The sequence below is a fragment of the Castor canadensis genome, chromosome 3, assembly GCF_047511655.1.
Source record: "Castor canadensis chromosome 3, mCasCan1.hap1v2, whole genome shotgun sequence".
Classification (NCBI taxonomy): Eukaryota; Metazoa; Chordata; class Mammalia; order Rodentia; family Castoridae; genus Castor; species Castor canadensis.
The window spans coordinates 32,940,154-32,959,366 of NC_133388.1; the positions used below are offsets into that span (position 1 = coordinate 32,940,154).

The 19,213-nt window shown below is 38.1% G+C and overlaps 2 protein-coding genes across 7 annotated transcripts in view; one reads left to right on the top strand and one right to left on the bottom strand.

The window, feature by feature from the left end:
* Positions 1-617, top strand: part of Fam161b (FAM161 centrosomal protein B) — a 14,574-nt gene extending 13,957 nt beyond the window's left edge. Inside the window, exon 10 of the mRNA XM_074067562.1 lies at positions 492-617. The gene's annotated coding sequence lies outside the window, so the exon portion shown is untranslated. The remainder of the gene's footprint in view (positions 1-491) is intronic.
* Positions 1-19,213, bottom strand: part of Znf410 (zinc finger protein 410) — a 26,838-nt gene that overhangs the window by 1,590 nt on the left and 6,035 nt on the right. For 3 of the 6 annotated variants that reach the window (XM_020166745.2, XM_074067566.1, XM_074067563.1), the window contains 8 exons: positions 18,158-18,376; positions 16,533-16,724; positions 11,679-11,829; positions 10,672-10,853; positions 7,799-7,888; positions 3,831-3,956; positions 2,215-2,355; positions 531-658 (listed from right to left, as the gene is read on the bottom strand). In XM_020166745.2, the coding sequence (XP_020022334.1) occupies positions 531-658; positions 2,215-2,355; positions 3,831-3,956; positions 7,799-7,888; positions 10,672-10,853; positions 11,679-11,829; positions 16,533-16,724; positions 18,158-18,376 (1,229 nt within the window). Of the gene's footprint in view, positions 1-530; positions 659-1,795; positions 1,934-2,214; positions 2,356-3,830; positions 3,957-7,798; positions 7,889-10,671; positions 10,854-11,678; positions 11,830-16,532; positions 16,725-18,157; positions 18,377-19,213 lie in introns of those variants that run through there. The other 3 variants (XM_074067565.1, XM_020166746.2, XM_074067564.1) reach the window with 3 other exon arrangements.

Consider the following 19,213-nt stretch of genomic DNA (forward strand, 5'->3'; position numbering starts at 1 on the left):
ACCAGGCACAATGCCCAATTTAATAAATATTTTAAAATGCTTTTGTCTCTAACTTAATTTTTTAATTTTTGCTCAGGGACCATTTTGTTTCAGGATGTTACTTTCTTTATAAAAATGAGAGCAGTATCTTCATATTATAGTGAGGCAGAGGACAGTGGGAACAAATACCATTCCTTAAGGAATGTATATAAAGGAAATCTAAAAGGCAAGAGTCCCAACTGTGACAGATAAGAGCCTAACACTGAGGTTCCTTTCAAGCTGAACTCATACTTAGCTTAAAGGAAGATATTGTAGCTGAAGAAGTGGCTCAAGTGGTAAGAGCACCTACCTAGTAAGCATGTGAAGCCCTGAGTTCAAACCTCAGGTGCTGCCTAAATAAATAAATAAATAAATAACCAAAAAAAAAGGAAGATTGTAGTCAAAGTTCCTAGGAAATGAAAATTGGAGAATTTTTCAGAATCTCTAAATTCCCAAATTTTTCTCCATGTAAGGCATCACAGAAACAAAATAAAGGCAAGAGACAGCTTTACCTCCTGTGGATTTACTGCAGTTAAGACAGAAACCTCATATGACTGCCTCCCTGACTGCATGGTCACCAAGTGATGTGTAACATCAGGCACTGAAGACAGGGGACGTGGGGATCCTTCAGTAAGCACCTCTGTGAAACAGAAAAATTAATCTTCAATGAAAAATGAATCCATATATACCTAAATCCCTTTATCAAGCCTCAAAGAACTGTTCAAAAAAGAAACTGAAATCCAATGTTCCTGTATTCTTTTCAAGTTAATTCCTGCCTGATAATATCATCAAATGCAAAGTGTTACTAAACGAGGATGGGAAATAAAGGCAGGAAATTTTGCTATAGGACTTGACCATTTTTTCAATATACCAATTTAGAGTAAAATAGCTTCCTCACTGCTACCTGAATTAAAACTGTGGATGAAACAGCAAAAGCTGCTCAGGCATGCAGATCACGGAGCCAGAGCCAGCCCGTGAAGCAGTCACCAATACCTATGTATCAATATGCACTGATCAAGTACTAAAGCTAATCCTGGCTTTCAAGTTCCTACTCAGAGTCCCTTCCTCCCTTGGACTCACTTTTTCAAGGCTGGCAAAGCAGCTCCATGCAATTTCCATGCCTTCTGCTTTGGTTTCTACCAGTACTATTCATAAATCAGAGGAGGTATACTGTGGTAGCATGCTCTGGGCCTTATAGGCTCCACACAGAAGTTCACAAACATGGTCACTTACATCCAAAGCTGACTGAGTCGGAAATAAGTAACTAGACTTTCTTTTTTTTTTTTGAGACAGGGTCTCACCATGCAATGCAGCTGGCCTCAAACTCAGGATCCTCCTGCCTCTGCCTCCCAAGTGCTGGGATTACAAATGTTTGCTACCACACCTGGCCAATAGGAGTAACTAAAGCAGGATCTCACACTTACTAAATGTTCATCAGTGGGTTCACCATGAAAATCTTCTGGAAATAGTTTATAGATAAACCACTTAGTCTTCAAACAAATTAGAAGTTTTTTTTCCAGGGTCTTTGTGGCTCGTACTGCCCTTCCAGACTACAGTGCATAATTTAATGTTTACTAATATTACATCTTGAATTTACTCAATGTTGTTTCATACATATACATAAGTTTTGACTTCTCAAATCTCCTACTTTTGTCTTTCCCATGGTGCCAGACACACAGTAGGCACTGAATAAATGCATGCTGACCTCACCTGTTAAGTTTTTCAGAGAAGAGGGCCTGGCCTGTGTAACTTGGGTGAACTTTCTATACCAAAGAGAAGCAACTGTTTCCTAGAGAGCCCTTTCTTTTCTCCAGAAGATATGGCTTTTGAAGGTATGGAGAAATTGCTTTATATCTCCTCTGTAAAACCTGGTTATGTTCTGCTTAAGTGTTTTAAAAGTTAAGTTCTTCCACAACTGCAATAGGAAAGACAGAAATAGTTGGGCTAGGATGCTAGGATTACAGATAATTTTCTCTTTAAAATTTTTTTTCTCTTTATTCTTGTATTATATCATCTTCAATGAATTAAAAAAAAAATTCACTTATCCACCCCAGAGAACAAAAACACAAACACTCCTCACTCAGTCATACTAAAACTACTCAAGAAGTAAGATTAAAACATCTATATTGGAAACACTCCATTCCTTAACCCTTACTTGCAGATCATTTCCCCCAAATAAAGGAGAGTTAGTCTTACCATCATCAACTCCCAGGATAGAATTGGCATTTGGTAGGTTCAAGGACTCTCCACCAAGGCTGGGCTGAGAATTCATAGACACCAAATTTTTACTGGGTACTGAAGCCTCTTCAAGCAAACTACTGCCCATTAGTGGCTCAGCTGCACAGAGAATAGGATGTGAGAGACATACAGCAGTCAAGGCTGTGCCTGGTCCTCATTTCCCTTCACAGGGAAGCTGGCCTTCTCTTTCAGAACTACAAGTTAATCTGTATTTTCGCTACCACTCCTATTTCACCTACTTTCTTTGTTTTTTTTTTTTTTTCTTTTTCACTTTCAAGAAACAAGAATAAACCTAGAAGGGTTGAACCTTAAGGATAATTGTCCTTGCTTGTGATCAACATCTGAAGAATGAGTATATAACATGGGATGGATAAATTCTTAAAAAGGAGTATTTGGAATGAAATAATTGACTAAGTAAAGACACGGAAAAGCAGTAAGAATAAAGAGGAGTTAACAAGTTTTACGTTGGGCAAAAGGTAGTCACAACTGCTAAGTAAAAAAGTGCTTAAACTCTAACACATGGAAATCTTTTACCACAGTACTACTCACATGCTGGTTCCTGGACCAGTACCAGTTACCATCAAATTTACTAGGGGAACTTTTTTTTTTTTTGGTTGGGGGGGGTGGGAGAGTTTGGAGACAGGGTCTCACTATATAGCCCAGGCTGTCCTCAAACTTGTAATCCTCCTATCTCAGCCTCCCAAGTAATGGGATAACAAATGGGTATCACCACATTCATTTCTGTTTTGGGGACTTTTTTTTTTTTGTGGTACTGGGGTTTAAACTCAGGGTTTCACACTTGCTAGGCAGGTGCCCTATCACTTAAGCCCTTCTACCAACTCTTTTTTGTGTTGGGCATTTTCAAGATACAGGGTCTTACAAACTATTTGCCCAGGATGGCTTTGAATCTCAACCCTCCTGTCCGCCTCCTGAGTAGCTAAGATTACAGACATGAGCCACGGGTGTCCTCCTCTGTTTGCTTCTTAAGACAGGTGGTCCCACTACATTGCCCAAACTGATCTTGAACTCATAGACTCAATTGATCTTCCTGCCACAGCCTTCCAAGTGCTGGGAGAATAGGTATGTGCCACTAGGGAAACTTTATATATGCACATATATAAGTGTATATATGTATATATATACACACACATACATACACACACATACATACATGTACATATGTGCATATATATATTCATATTCATGTGTACAATTTTTTTTGATGGTGCTGGGGCTCAAATCTAGGACCTCTCGCATGCAAGTCAAATGATCATCTATTGAGCTACATGCTCCACAACCCCTAGGGGAACTTTTAAAACTACATATTCTGAGATCATAATTATAACTGATCTCATTTATGAAGTTCTTTTGTTTCATAAAGGCAAGGACAGGACAAGCAACAAAAAATATGTATTTTAAATGCTGGTAGATAATTGTACTGTACACCTAAGTTTGGAAACTATCAGTCCATCAAATAAGACCAGGTAAAACAGAACCAGCAAATCTACAGATAGCCAGGCAGGCAGGTGACTTGGCTCTTTGAACATAGCCCTCTACTTGTCCACATTCCTCACCAGTTTGCTCCTGCTCTTGACTGCCAGATGCTCCCAGCTGCAAGTGATGCTTTCTCATGTGCACATTCCTGCTCCCACTCTGAGAGAAGGTCTTCCCACAGACTTGACACTGGTGAGGCTTCTCTCCTGAAACAGGGACAAAGTTAGGGGCAGCTAAAAAGACAGTACATTTCTGATAGCAAGCAAGTGAACTGAAAATCTAGATGGAGAAGGCCAGAGAATATTAAACTAAGTATAAGAGGCTGCTCCTTTTCCTGTTCCCCACCTTTCAGCCTCCCAACCTTCCATACATGAGGAGAACAGGAACTGCAGACCAGGAGGGCTCAGCGACATGTACTGCTCACAGCCCCAGTACTTTCCAGACCCACTATGCTGTGGCCTACCAAAACAGCTATTGGGTGTGTGATCACAGCAGCCATACAAAGTATTTCCCTTTCCAGATAGTCTTCTGTGGACATAGAGGATTCCAATCCTGGGTTCATAATATCTGGTCCCATTCCTTGTCACCATGCAAGGTCTTCATCATTCACACTGGTGGTTCTCCTAACATAATGATCTGGACTACCCTCTATGATGTTACAGCCAAAACTCCCAGTCTCCATTCCATCTATTCATGTAACTACACTCAGAGCAGAGGTAGGTACCTACCTTGATGCTCAAGGGTAGGTAGCAAAAGGAGGTGGCCAAATGGGGGCCACAGTAACCTGCAGAGTACCTTCCCTGTAAAAGGGGAAGCTGTTACTCGGTTCTAACCAATGGTTTCCATGTGTGGACTGAGGCCTAGATTTTCTGGTTTCTTTCTTTCTTTTCTTTTCTTTTCTTTTTTTTTTTTTAGGCAGCATTGGGATTTGAAATCAGGGCCTCGCACTTGCTACACAGGTGCTCTTACTGCTTGAGCCAATCTGTCAGCCTATTTTTTTTTTTTTAAAGAAAAGCTAGAATTGAGGATTTTTAAATAAAATCTCCCAACCTATAAATACAGGGAACAAACTTAAATTTTACAAAAAACACACAGAAATCTTCATTGTTAATGAGAAAACAAAAGACTACAACCTCTCTGGTGGAGAATCTGACATTATTTAGGAAAATTACAGATGCATTTGCCCTTTGATCTGAAAGTCTGCCTTCTAGAAATCTGTTCCAAGGCTACACTGGCAAAATGTGATACAATCTACCACAAGGTTATTTACTATAGCATTATATTAGATGATACAGACTGAACATAACTCAAATATTCATCACAGAGAATGACTGAATAAAGTTATAGAATATAAGCGCGGTGGAATACTACAAATCAATAGAAGGAATGAAGAAACTTTCTATATACTGCTACGGAGTGACTCCAAAAAATATTGTTAGGTTACAACAGAACTGTTATAACCACAAAACTACATTTATAATATGCTACCTTTGTGTGAGGAAGAAAGGAAGTCACATTCTCCAGAACGGTTATAGTCAAAGACAGAAAGAAATGTTGGTAAGAATGTGGGTAAAACAGAGCCCTCATACACTGCTGGAGGTAATGTAAAATGGTGCAGCTACTTTAGTTCCTCAAGACCTTAAAGACTTCCCACATGACCCAGCAATTCAATCCTAGGTATATACTCAAAAGAAATAAAAACATATAAACATGTAAAAATGTACACAGTAATGTTCACAGCAGCCTCATTTGGCTGTTCATAGCAGCCAAAATTTGGCATACCCATACAAGAAATAGTATGCAGTCATTAAAAAATGGAAGTGCTGCTAGGTGTGGTGGCAGATGTCTGTAATTCCAGCACTTGGGAGACTAAGGAAGAAGAATGGAGAGTTCAAGGCCAGCCTAGCTACACAGCAAGACTCTGTCTTAAAATAAATTAAAAAAAAAAAAAAAAGGAAGCACTTACATGCTACAATATGAATGAACCTTAAAAACTATGTGAAGGACTAGGGTTGTGGCTCAAGTGGTAGGGGGCCTGCTTAGCACGTGCCAGGCAGGCCCTGAGATCAAATCTCAGTACCACCAAAAAAGAAAAACCACCAAAACAACAGCTATGGGGACTCTTTAGGATGATGAAATTTTCTAGAATTGGATAGAGGTGACATTTGTAAAACTATGAACTAAAAATTGCCAAACTGCACACTTTCTTTTAAAAGAATGAATTTTATTATATCTCAATTCAGAAAAACTGAGCTTGGTGCAGTGGCACACAACTATAATCCTAGCATTTGGAAGGCAGGGCAGGAGGGATCACAAGTTCGAGATCAACCTGGGCAAGAACCTATGTCAAAAAAATTTAATGAAACTGGGTGAAAAGGGAGGGAAATAAAAAAAAAAATCTGCATTTGCTTATGTTTATAAAAGGAAACACTAGAAAAGTAAACCAAAAGAAATTAAAAATCCTTAAGAAGAGGAAGGAACAGAGTAAAGGGACAGAACTTTAATCAAGACTTTTTGGAATATAATTAGATTTGACTTTACATATTAGAAAGCATAAAATTAAATAAAAATAAAAAAAGAATCTAAAATCTTGTATCAGGCTAGTGATGTAAGACGACAATTTTTAAAGGCTATTTAGACACAGAATTTTGACTCTATACCCTTAATAGAATATAAGAAAAACACAGCTACTAAAAAGCCTTAAACTTATTCTATAGACTAATTATTGATATTAGTATCACTATTTTGAAATAATATTAAAGAATCATATGAATGTTTAAGAACCAAGATTTTTCAGGATAAGAGAAAAGATACAAAGTACAAAAATGAAACTAAAAATTTTATAATGCTAAATTTAAATTAAAAATATCAGTATGAACCAATTTTTTTGTCTTCAAAAATATGTCTTCTCTAGCTCTGTCCACAAAAAAGTTACAACCTAACAACAATGACCACACATGGCACAGACTGTGATTCCCACTAAAATGAACAAGTACCCCTCAAGGAACAGTTGATTCTAAGCTTAGGTGAGCCTAGGACATCTAGTGCCAGAAAACAGAGAGTTACCAAAGATTAAAGCGTGATGTCAAAAGCACACAAACCAGCACAAGAGGTTCCTTTTGCCCAAAGATAATAGGAACACCAAAAATAACAACTAAGGGGGATGCATGGTAGCACAAGTCACCTCAGGGAGGCTGAGGCAAGAGGATTCCAAGTTAGAGCCCTCTCATGGCCTACACAGCAAGACCCTGTTTCAAAACAAACAAAAAGTCAATGAAAAGAAAAGCTGATTCTTTTTGGGCAGAACTGGGGTTTGGACAGGTGCTGGTGGCTCATGTCTATAAACCTAGCTTCTCAGGAGGCAGAGATCAGGAGGATCGCAGTTTGAAGCCAGCCCCAGGCAAATAATTTGAGAGACCTTATCTCGAAAAAACCATCACAAAAAAAAGGGCTGGTGGAGTGGCTCAAGGTGAAGGCCCTGAGTTCAAGCTCCAGTACTGCAAAGAAAAAAAAAATCCAAAACAGAAAACAGGTCATTACATCACTCTCTCTTCTTCAACATTAATGGTGACCATAATGTTCTAATTACCAAAGGCACAGTTTCTGCCAAAATGGTGACTGAAGCAAGATCACCAACACCTCCTCACAGGGCAGTAATGTTCCTGGTGCTGCTGCCATTGACATCAACCTTCCTACTTTGTTCTTCATTTGAAATCCTCCCCCAGACAAATGAACATGTCAGTTCCTACAGAACCAGATCCATGTTTGATATAACTTATAAATCACCCAGCACAATGCTAAACAAATTAGCAAATCTCCTCAGAAAAAGTTCTGGATTAGAAAGCACCTAGAGACTCAATTGTAATCAAATGATTTCCCTCCCTTTCAATGCAGTTATTAAGAACCTTGATTCCTGATTCGGTCATGATGAGAAACTTTACAATATTTTTATGGTGAACAGTTTGTTTCTTTTTAGATTTCTTTACTTTCTACCACACCTCTGTCTCTCTACTTTGCCTGAAATCTACAAATGGCACAGTTTTTATACCTGAGTGAACCACCAGATGTTTTCGGAGGCTAGAATACTCAGCAAAGGAACGGCCACATCCTTGGGCTTCACAAAGAAAAGGTTTCTCTCCTAGAAATAAAAAAAAAAAAGAAACTGAGACAAAGACGCAGTCTTCTGAATAACTGACTGTTACTCTCTTTTCCCAGCAATTTTACAGTTTTTAATGATTTACTCATTCTGATTTCTCTAATTCACATTATATGATTTCAATTGGGCTATCTAGGAAGTATTGCCTCTCAATGATCTACAATATGCCCACCAGACAGCCTGCCCTTTCCCTCAGCAGAATACTTGCCTAGCATGAGCAAGACTTGGGTTTAATTCCTACCACTACAAAAAAAAAAAAAAAGGTTTAATAATGTATATGCTGTCAGGATTTTTATGTCAATTTATTTATTTTTTGTTTGGCGGGATGGGGGTTTGAACTCAGAGCCTCATGCTCACTAGGCAAGCACTCTATCACATGAACCACTCTGCCAGTTCTGTTTTGTGTCAGGTATTTTCGAGACAGGGTCTCTTGAACTATTTGTTGGGGGCTGGCTTCAAATCAAGATCTTCCTGATCTCTGCCTCCCAAGTAGCTAGGATTATAGGTACGTGCCTTAGCTGGTCTTAAAAGAGGAAAAAAGGTGGAAAGGAATTTTAGTTGTAAGGAAGAGTGTGAGTAGTGCCTTGAATTTCAGATGTCTAATTTTAAAAATGGCAAGTTACTGAAGAAACAAAAATAAATCAAATGGCAAGTGAGGGCTAGAGATGTGAGGCGTGGCTTACGTGGTAGAGCACCTGCCTAGCAAACCCCAGTACCACCAAAAATAAAAAAACAGAACAAAAAAAAAACCCCAAAAGGCATGCCTACAATTCTCTGCACTTGGGAGACTGAGGTAGGAGAATCAAGCGTTTGAGGCCAGCCTGGGCTACATGAGACGGTCTCAAATCAGTCCAACCCCCAAGTTCAAACCCCAGTGCCACCAAAAAAAAAAAGAGATTGAAAAGAAAATTTAAAAACAAAAATTTTTAATTCCCACTTGCACATTACACAACTCAGTGGATACAGATATGTTCTCAGTCAGTTCTACGTGATCGAGACATGAAGGCTCTACTGTAGTACAATAAAGATCTGAGGTCAAATTTCACATTTGCAATAAATTTCACTCAAATGCTGAGTTGTCAGCATTTGAAAATAACATCCTTGGAAGAGCTTTACAGCTAGATCATAATTCACATTCTATTTATATAATGTTGGGCAATTTACTTAACTCTCCAAATTTTTTCTTCATCAATATATACAATATTTAATGTTAACTTGAAGATTAAAAGAGATAATGTGTATGTAGTTGGTATATATTAAAATGCCTCAATAAATGCTAACCTTCAATATATTAATTATTATTAAGATATATCTGTGAGAAATTTAGATCTGTGAGAAATGATTCAATTGAAGGCAGAGACTAAAATGAGAAAGGTTCTTAGTGAAACAGAAGGAACTCAAAATTCTGAGATTGGTGAGCAATCAAAAGATTAACAGAGAGGAGAGCTTCCAAGGGTAAGAATGAACAGGGAAATAAAAAGTAAAACAACAAAAGAGGCTAGGGGCTGGTGGCTCACGCCTATAATCCTAGTTATTCAGGAAGTAGAGTCAGGAGGCTTGCAGTTCGAAGCCAGCTGGGTGGGGCATATAGTTTGCAAGACCATATCTCAAAAATACTCAGTATAAAAAAGAGCTGGTGGAGTGGTTCAAGTGGTAGAGTGCCTGCCTAGTGAGCATGAGGCCCTGAGTTCAAAAACCAATGCCTCCAAAAAACAAAACAAAATAAGGGTCATACTTTTAGGTAAAAAAAGAGTGTTTTAAAAGATGTTCTATGTTATCAAATGCTACAAAGATGATGGTCAGCATGATCATGTTATATATAGAATATAACAAAAGGGCATAGTGAACTGCTTCTTTCCTTAGCATTCAGCTAGAAAGCCTTCTTATTCTTTTACTCAAGTTGCTTTTTGGGAGCAAATATAGTTTAGTCTCTCAAGAATGAGATGAAAAGAGAACTCTCTCGCCCCAAACATATCTAGACATTATTTCAGTCTAGAGGTAATCAGGGTTCATGCCTAGAACAATGGTGACTTTTGCTTGGGCTTCATTTTCTAAATGCCTTTTAAGTGTACCTGTTATCATTTTAGCAATGCAAGAATGAACAAAAAGACTAAGTGGCAAGAAAGCTGGGAATAGGTATAAGGAAATAGAATAATGAAATCCATTTAAATTATTTCTTAAAGGTGAAAGATAAAAAATAATAATAGATGCTAAAATATTAAAAAAGCAAAGCTTTGGCTCTAAAAAGAAAGCAAACTTTGAGCAGGGGGCACATGGCCTACCTAGTAAGCACGGGACTTCAAACACCACTACTGCCAAAAAAAAAAAGAAAAAAACCAAGTTTCTCAACATCAGGGATTACATCTTATCTTTTCCCCCCTGCCTTCCTCCATTTTGTACTCTGTATGGTTTGTGTAACTGAGTAAATGTTACGATGTAAAATACAAACGTGCAATGCTCAGAGAGATTGGAAAGCAGACTGATTTTGTCTGTATCGTCTCATCTCATTGTTACCGGAGGTCTTATATCTATTCCTACAAGTTAGGCTCCTGGAGGAAGAAATCAACACTATCCATTCACAAGGGCTAAGTTTGATAAATGTTACTGTAATAAACTGCAAGCACCATGAGGCACTGAAATAAAGAAATCACATCTTCAGAGTTATAACAACAAATCTTCTGTACCCATTTGAGTCTTTCCTAAGTACAGGCAAGAAAGCACAGAGCCAAGGAGACTGCCCCAAGAGAATACTGGGTTGCACACACCTGTGTGGATACGCCAGTGGTTCTTCAGATTTCCAGCTGTAGTGAACTTCTTACCACAGCTGGACTCAGGGCACATAAAGGGCTTCTCTCCATTGTGTGTCCTCATATGCACCTTCAGCCTCTGTAATACATAGAAACTTTTCCCACAGCCTTCTGCAGGGCAGATGAAGGAGCGGTCATTTCTGTAAAAGTAATCATATAACAATACCTGAAAATACTTTTTGCCAGAGATGCCAAGTCAAAACTCCTATTGACTCTCAAGATAGACAGTAAATTCCAAGCCTGGATCTATCAGAATAAAGTGAAGAGTTTGTTAAAATTACAGATGTCCAATCCCCAATACTAACTTCATAGGTTCAAAGTTAGGGGCCCTTATGTATTATTTTTTAGGTTCTCAAAGAAACTATGTTATATAATGAAATTTGAGGATTCTTGCTTTTAAGAGTGCCAAATGTCTTAAATATTTGCTAAGAATGAGGTAAATGAGACAATGCTAATATTTCTATTAAAAAACAAGGTCCAGGCACAGTGGCTGATGCCTGTAATCAAAGCTACTGTGGAGACTTGAGATTGGGAAGACTGGAGTTCAAGACCAGCCCAGGCAAAAAATTAGTGAAACCTTATCTCAACAAATAACATGATGTGGTTATGTACACCCATCATCTCAACTCTGCAGGAAGCATAAATAGGAGGATTATGGTCCAGACTAGCCCAAGCAAAAACCATGAGTTCCTGTTTCAAAAATAAAAGCAGAGGGCTGGGGGTGGCTCAAGTAGTAGAGAGCCTGTCTAGCAAGTACAAGACCCTGAGTTCAACCTCCCAGTACCACCAGAAAAAAAGAAAACAGGATGTAACAAGACCTCCATCTCCAAAAAAAAAAAAAAGGACAGCTTAACCAGAAATTAGCTAGAGTCCCTGCTTTCCTTTAATTTGTTGATTTGGGGGACAAGTGTCTCTGTAAGTCTCAATGTTCTTAAGCTCCAAATATGAGTTCTCAGATTGCTTACCGATGAGTTTTAAGGTGGTACTTGAAGTGAGCTGGCCACACAAATGTCCGGTCACAGCCTTCAACTGTACACTTGAGCTTCTTTTCCACTTGAGGAAGGGGCCCAGAATCTTTGGGTTGCCCATCACCAGAACCAAGATGGACATTTTCTCCTGTAACAGAGTCACATATTTAAAATCCAGGGAAGGACCCTGCTTAGGTCCAAACAATAAAGCTCCTGTATTTCACTCCTAGTGATCATGAATTACTTTCATCTTCATCTTCGCCAGCACTCTTTGTATTGTTTAACAATAGAAATAAAAATGCTTTTTGTCCCCCATTCCCTTATTCCAGAGAACAACCAACACCTATCATGTTTTGTTTCACAAGACTAAGGCTCTTGGGCAAATGTAGGAAATGTTGAAAATGGTTTCCTATCAGAAATCTCAGAATATAGAATTAAACCAATTATGCATTACACAGGTTGGTGAGAGAGCAGGCAGATCACCCAGAATAGGATGCTACAGAGATGACTTAAAGTTCTGAGTAATAAAAACCTATTTTAAGGAGAGATGGTCATTCTGGCATAGTATGGGCTTACAGCAGATTTCTATCACAGATGGTCATTCTTAGATTTCTAATTTTTGAACTCAATTTGGTCATTTCCGATCATTCTAGAGAATAAGAACCACCTTCTGATTTCCTTTGTAGTTATAAAACATTTAAAAATGTAAAAACTCTACTAATTTTAAAATTGCTAACCACATTCAAAAGACTATCTGCTGGTGGTGTGTTCAGAATAAAGAGAGGTGAAGGAATAAACAGTGCCTCCATTAAATTTAAATGAAATCAATTAATTAAAAATTTATATAAATTCCAGGTTAACAGGTGGTGATCCTTTTCTTTAACTTTCTTCAAAATATAGTTAGAGGTCACTACTCAGGAGGCTGAGGTATGAAGATTAGGAGAGAGACCTTGCCTCAAAGAAAAAAAAATCAAAATAATCATAAGATTAATACATACAAGTAAAGCAAAGCTAAGAAATCAAGTCATTGGACTCTCTCCTCCTCACCATTTCAACACTGAAGACTATCAATATATTCACAAATATAAGGCAGAATTTTCATACGAAAAAGAAAAAAAGATGCCAGGCATGGGTAACTTATGTCTAGTCTCAGCTACTTGAAAGACTAAGGCAGGAAGATCACAAGTTCAAGATCTATGTAGGCAACTTGAAAAGATCCTGTCTCAAAATAAAGTAAAAAAGTTCTCTTGAACGTTTTGCACTGGGTGGCCTCAAAACTAGATCCTCCTATATCTGCCTCCCAAGTAGATAGGATGAGCCACTGGCACCACCTAGCTTTTTATTTTCATTTGAATGGTAATTAAAAAATAATCACGGGCTGGGGATGTTAGCTCAATGATAGAATGTTTGCCTGGTACGAGGGAGACCCTCCATTCAATCCCCAGTACTGGGGAAAAAAAGAGTATTTTTGCTAAAATGCATTAAAATATTGAACAAAATCATTTCACTATATGTTAGTGGGTGAAAGCAATAGTAGGTCAATATGTCAATATATTTCACATTACTTAAAATGTGTATATATAACCAAAAGTAGCAATTTATAATGTTAATTTTATCCATGTCTAAAGGTTTATATATATCTAAGCTAGGAAAAAAAAAATCTCATCAGGAAAATAGAATTGTATTTTTGTCTTATATCTGGGTTCACTTTATATTCAGGAACACAAAGTAACTGTCAAGGTAGGAAGGTGTCATATTTTGAGAGTATTTAATCTCAATGAGAACCAAATCAAGTAAACTACCTGAACTCTATGTTCTGAACATGAGAAAACTGAAGCTAAGGAAGGTTAAACTGCCCAAGGCCAAGTGCCAGCCAGGTCTGGGATCCTAGGCTCCAGATTCTAAATTCCAAGCTCCCTCCCTATACTATTTCTCACTGGCAAATACAGCACTACTTTGTCAATGCAAGTGGAAATGGTGAAGGTTTCAGGATCCAAATTATTTGCAAAAGCATCTTAGGAAGAATTCTTTCCAATTGGTAAGATGAATCATTTATTCTAAAAAGCACTATGATAGTTACAAACAACTAATTATTTTGGAAACAAATAGAAGTTGGCAATTCTCTATGCAGGTAGGTTTTCTTTTGTCTTTTGGCAGTATTAGGGGTTGAACTCTGGGCCTTGCACTTGCTAGGCAGGTTGCTCTACCATTTGAGCCATGCCTCTACGTACGTGTGTGTGTGTGTGAGTTTTGTAAATATTATTTTAATGAAGCTGCTACAATGTGTGTGTGTGTGTTTTGTAAATATTATTTTAATGAAGCTGCTACAATGTGTGTGTGTTTTGTAAATATTATTTTAATGAAGCTGCTACAATGTCCCAGACCAAATAGTACAAATAAAACCAAATTGTCCCAGACCAAATAGTACAAATAAAACCAAAAGGAAAATTGTTCTACTGTATATACTTCTTCACGAATAACTTTATTAACTGTTAATAAAAATTAGACCTTTTCTGGTCTCTTCAGATCAGACTTTTATTTATATATATATTAAAATGCTTTCTCTTCGGTGAAGCCATCCTTGCAGTTAGTCATTACTCTCATCATGTCTGCCATCTTGACTCTAAACCTGATTCCTCTTCTTTTGGTCCAGACCTTCAGACTTTAAAAGTAACTTTTAAGGTAAGGAAAGTTCAATTTACCACAGTTCAGTTCTATGAAAAACTTCCATCACCCACTGAAAGTCATAGTCCAGGAGTGAAGCAACCACATACTAAAACCTCAGAGCCACTGGAAAGTTATTATGAGCACTAGCATTGGTCGATCTTATTTATCACAAACCCAAAAAAGCACAGTATTGACAAAAGTGGCCTCTCTGTAAACACATGTAATTGTTTAAAAGGAGAGGGCAATATGAAGTTCACTGAGGTTTGATCAACAAACATAAGCATAATGAAAACAAACGATAATGAATAATGAGCACTAGAATCCAAATTACCAGGTGTTTTAAAGAGATGGAGTGCAAGTATTCAATTCCATTTTGAACACCACATTACAAAAGAACTATTTGTAAAAATAAAAAAGGATAGTGGGAAAAGAAAAAAAATAATAAAAAGAGTATCTAAAGTGTTGAATAATGTGACTCAGTCACATATACCTCCTCCAGTTCTTTTTTCTGGTGGGACTGGTGTTTGAACTCAGGGCTTCATGCTAATAAGGCAGGGACTCCTATCACTTGAGCCACACTGCCAATCCATTTTTTTTTTTGCTCTGTGTTTTTTGTATTTTTTTGGGGGGGTCAGGGAGGGTTGCTACTGGGATTTGAACTCAGAAGCTCACGGTTGCTAAGCAAGTGCTCTGCCACCCAGGCCACTCCACCAAACCTACTCTGGCTGTTTTTGGAGAACAGATCTCAAAAACTATTTTTCTAGGCTAACCTCGATACTCCCAATCTTAGCCTCCCAAATAGCTAGGATTACAGGTGTGATAGCTTTCTATTTTCATTTGAATAATAATTTAAAAATAATCATGTTAGCCTGGCCCAAAAGACCAAAAATCGTATGTTCTCCCTCATATGTGGACATTAGATCAAGGGCAAACACAACAAGGGGATTGGACTATGAGCACATGATAAAAGCGAGAGCACACAAGGAAGGGGTGAGGATAGGTAAGACACCTAAAAAACTAGCTAGCGTTTGTTGCCCTTAACGCAGAGAAACTAAAGCAGATACCTAAAGCAACTGAGGCCAATAGGAAAAGGGGAACAGGTACTAGAGAAAAGGTTAGATCAAAAATAATAAACCTAGAAGGTAACACCCACGCACAGGAAATCAATGTGAGTCAATGCCCTGTATAGCTATCCTTATCTCAACCAGCAAAAACCCTTGTTCCTTCCTATTATTGCTTATACTCTCTCTACAACAAAATTAGAAATAAGGGCAAAATAGTTTCTGCTGGGTATTGAGGGAGGGGAGAGGGAGGGGGCGGAGTGGGTGGTAAGGGAGGAGGTGGGGGCAGGGGGGAGAAATGAAGCCTTGTATGCACATATGAATAATAAAAGAAAAATGAAAAAAAAAAAAAAAAAAGATAAACTATTTTTTGAGGAATGTGAAAAAAAAAAAAAATCACGAGCTGGGGAATGTCAGCTCAAATAAATGGTAGGGCACTTGCTTAGCATGCGTGAGGCCCAGAATTCAATCCCTGGTAATGAAAAAAAAAAAAAAAAAAAAAAATCAAGGCTGGAGGAGTGGCTCAAGTACCTTGAGCCACAAACAGAAAAAAAAAAAAAAAAAACCAAAATAAAAAAAAATAGGATATCTGCATAAACTCCAAACAGCTGTGTAATGACATGATTTTTAGTGCTTAACCAGGTGTGGGTAGCTTACGCCTATAATCCTAGGTACTTGGGAAGCTGAGATCAGGAGGATTGTAGTTGGAGGCTAGCCTGTACAAATAGTTCACAAGTCCCTCCCATCTCCAAAATAACCAGGGCAAAATGGACTGGAGGTGTGGCTAAACGGCAGAGCCCCTGCTTTGCAAGCATGAATCCCTGAGTTCAAATGCCAGTCCCACCAAAAAAGAGATTCAAGATTACCTCAGGAGTTTAATTTTTTTTTCTTTAAAAGATGCTCATTATTTAAAATTGAGAATTCAAAAATACTAGTTTTGCTGATTTTGTTTATAAATCCAGCATGGTCAAGCTATTTTACAAAAAATAAAACAATTCACACATTTCTAGCCTTCCATCCTCACCAATAAAATAATTTCGATTATATACAACTCAATACAGTCATCACATTACCAAAAGCTCTGCACAGAATACTGGAGAGGAAAACATTGTAGGAAACTCACCATTGCTGTTGGTTTTTGCATTCTTTGCCAATTGTGCACGAGTAGCAGCAATCAAACTGTCATGGGCCAACTCCTGAACCCGGAGGAACCATGGAATGCTACTGTCTGTGTTCTCACTGGAGAGGAAATCATTCCCTGAGTCCTCTGTCTCATCCTGTACAAACACTAAGTGCTCAGCTGAAGAGCCCAGACCTGGAAGAAATGGAAGGACACATGAAAGTTAGCTCACAAGTAATCTTATTTGCTCAGGCCCAGAAACTCTGTTTCTGAATCACCTGTTCTAGATCTTTGCTTCTCACCTCAAGCTTCTATTCTCATAGATTAGGATGTCACTTTTCTACTCTTAGCCCACACCTTGCCTCCTCTTGTTTCAGAGACAAACCTGTCCTTCCTGGCAACTAGGCTAACCCCTACCTCTTGTATTCCAGTCATATTCTTCAATGTTCCTCCCCTGTATCCTTCAGCCCTTTCTCATCTACAACCTATTCCTCTCGATTGGCCAGCTTTTCCTTACAGCCTTTAAATGTATCCTAGTTCAAGTCTCTCCCTTTGTTATTTTTTATTTCTTTTGGCAGTCTGAGGGCTTGAACTCAGGGCCTCACACTTGCTAAGAAGGCACACTATTGCTTGAACCACTTCAAAGCCCTTTTCTTTGTTGAGTATTTTCAAGACACGGTCTCTTGAATTATTTGCTGGGGCTGGCCTTGAACCTCCAGCTTCCTGCTCTCTTGCCTGCTCTTACAAAGTTGAGTTTCTTGAACAAGTGTAACCTCAACTTGTGTATACACTTTCTCACCTTCCATCTACTAGCTCTACTACCCCTGTAACAATTGTTGTTCTTAAGGTCACCAAACATGTATGTCATCTCTGTAGCTCATCCTGTAGTATTTGGAATGATTTAGTATCTTTTCTTCCTTAAAGCTTTTTCTTCCCTTGGCTTCCCATCCACCATTCTTTCCCAGTTCTCTTCCTACTGTTCCTTGTTCTTCTATTGCTCTCTTAAACTGTTTTGTTATTTGTTTTCCTCTTTTAGGATTCCAGACTGCCTTTATTCTGTTTATGCTTCAAACTTCTCTTGAATGAAAGAATCCATGCTCATGTTTATCATGTTTATCACCTGAAAGGGGACCAAAACCCAAACTATGTCATATCAGACCTCTCCTAGAGCTCCAGATTCCTATTTCTAACCCTCTAAAGGACACTTCCTCCTGAATGTTCCTCCAAAACCTCAACATCAACAGACACAAAGTGGAATTAATCATCCACCCCCAAGCCTTGTTCTTCCTGTGCTATCTCAATAAATGGTACCACCTAATTTTCCAAACAATAAATGTTTCAGCTGCCAGCTGTGATGGTACATGCCTAAAACCTCAGCATTCAGGAGGCTGTGGCAGGAATATTGAGTATAAGGCCAGCCTGAGGTACAAAGTGAGATTTTGTTTCAAAACCAAGAAAAATAAAAAAAAAGTTTGAATCATTCTAAACTTTACACATTCAATTGTTCATCAGACCATATCACTTCTGCAAAATAATAAAGCTTCTTTTCATTTTAAGTATGACCGAGTTAAGTATCCCCAACTTTTCTCTTAAGCATGTGCACAACTGAGAAAAGAATAAAAAAATACCTGCTCTTGTTAGGTTAAGAAGAATAAAAGAAGTACTATCATTTGGCTGTAGATCTTGCAATAAGCTAGGAGATTCTGGAGTGGACAAAAACTCTGGGGACTTCTGTACAGTCTGAGCCCTTGTCTCCTCTCCGTCTGGGCCCACATTCACCTGAAGGCTTCTCAATACAGCTGAGGAAGGGACCTCCTTGGAGGAGTTAGTATGATTTGGGGTGTCATCTAGTAAAAGAAAAATACCACAACTTTATGCAGGAGCTTACCATTTTGATACATAGTACCTAATACCTATGTATCATCCCTTAGTAGGGCAGGGGGTAGGGGGGAAAAAATGGCCCAAACAACGTATGCACATATAAATAAACCAGAAAAAAAAAAAAAGAACAAACATAGCTTTAAGTTCTAAAGGAAAGACCAGAAGCATGGCTCAAATGGTGGAGTACTTGCCTAGCAAGCACATGGCCCTGAGTTCAAACCTTGATGCCAATAAATAAATAAATATTCAATTTCTCAAGTCACACTAGCCATGTTCAAAGTTCTAAAGGTAGTCAGCCAAAATGTGACTTTTCTGACACTTTACATACTAAGAACCAACCATCCACATTTGGACATTACAGAACTTGGTCCTTTTTGAAACCAGATCAGTACTTTTTTTCCTTTAAAAATATAGCTATATAATGAATACCAACTCAAGAATAGGATCTAAATTTTAAATCATTTTTCTTGCAGATAGACCCTACTCCTTAACTTTTTTTTCCCCCTTCAGCACTTGGGTTCAAACATAGGGACTCATGCAAACTAGGAAAGCACTCTACCAACTTAACTACATCACAGCCCTCTCCTTAACTTTTGTAACATGTATATAACAGTTCTTGTGAATAATCAGGAGAAAAACACAATCTGAGAAACACAATTTACAGAATCATCAGTATGTTTCAATGTAGTTTTGGATATATACTGAATGTAAAGAAATAATTTTGAAGACTTGATCTCAAGAATTTTGTCCTAAGGGGTGAAGAATTTCCAAAAGCTTTGGTTGCAATATGAAGAATTACACTG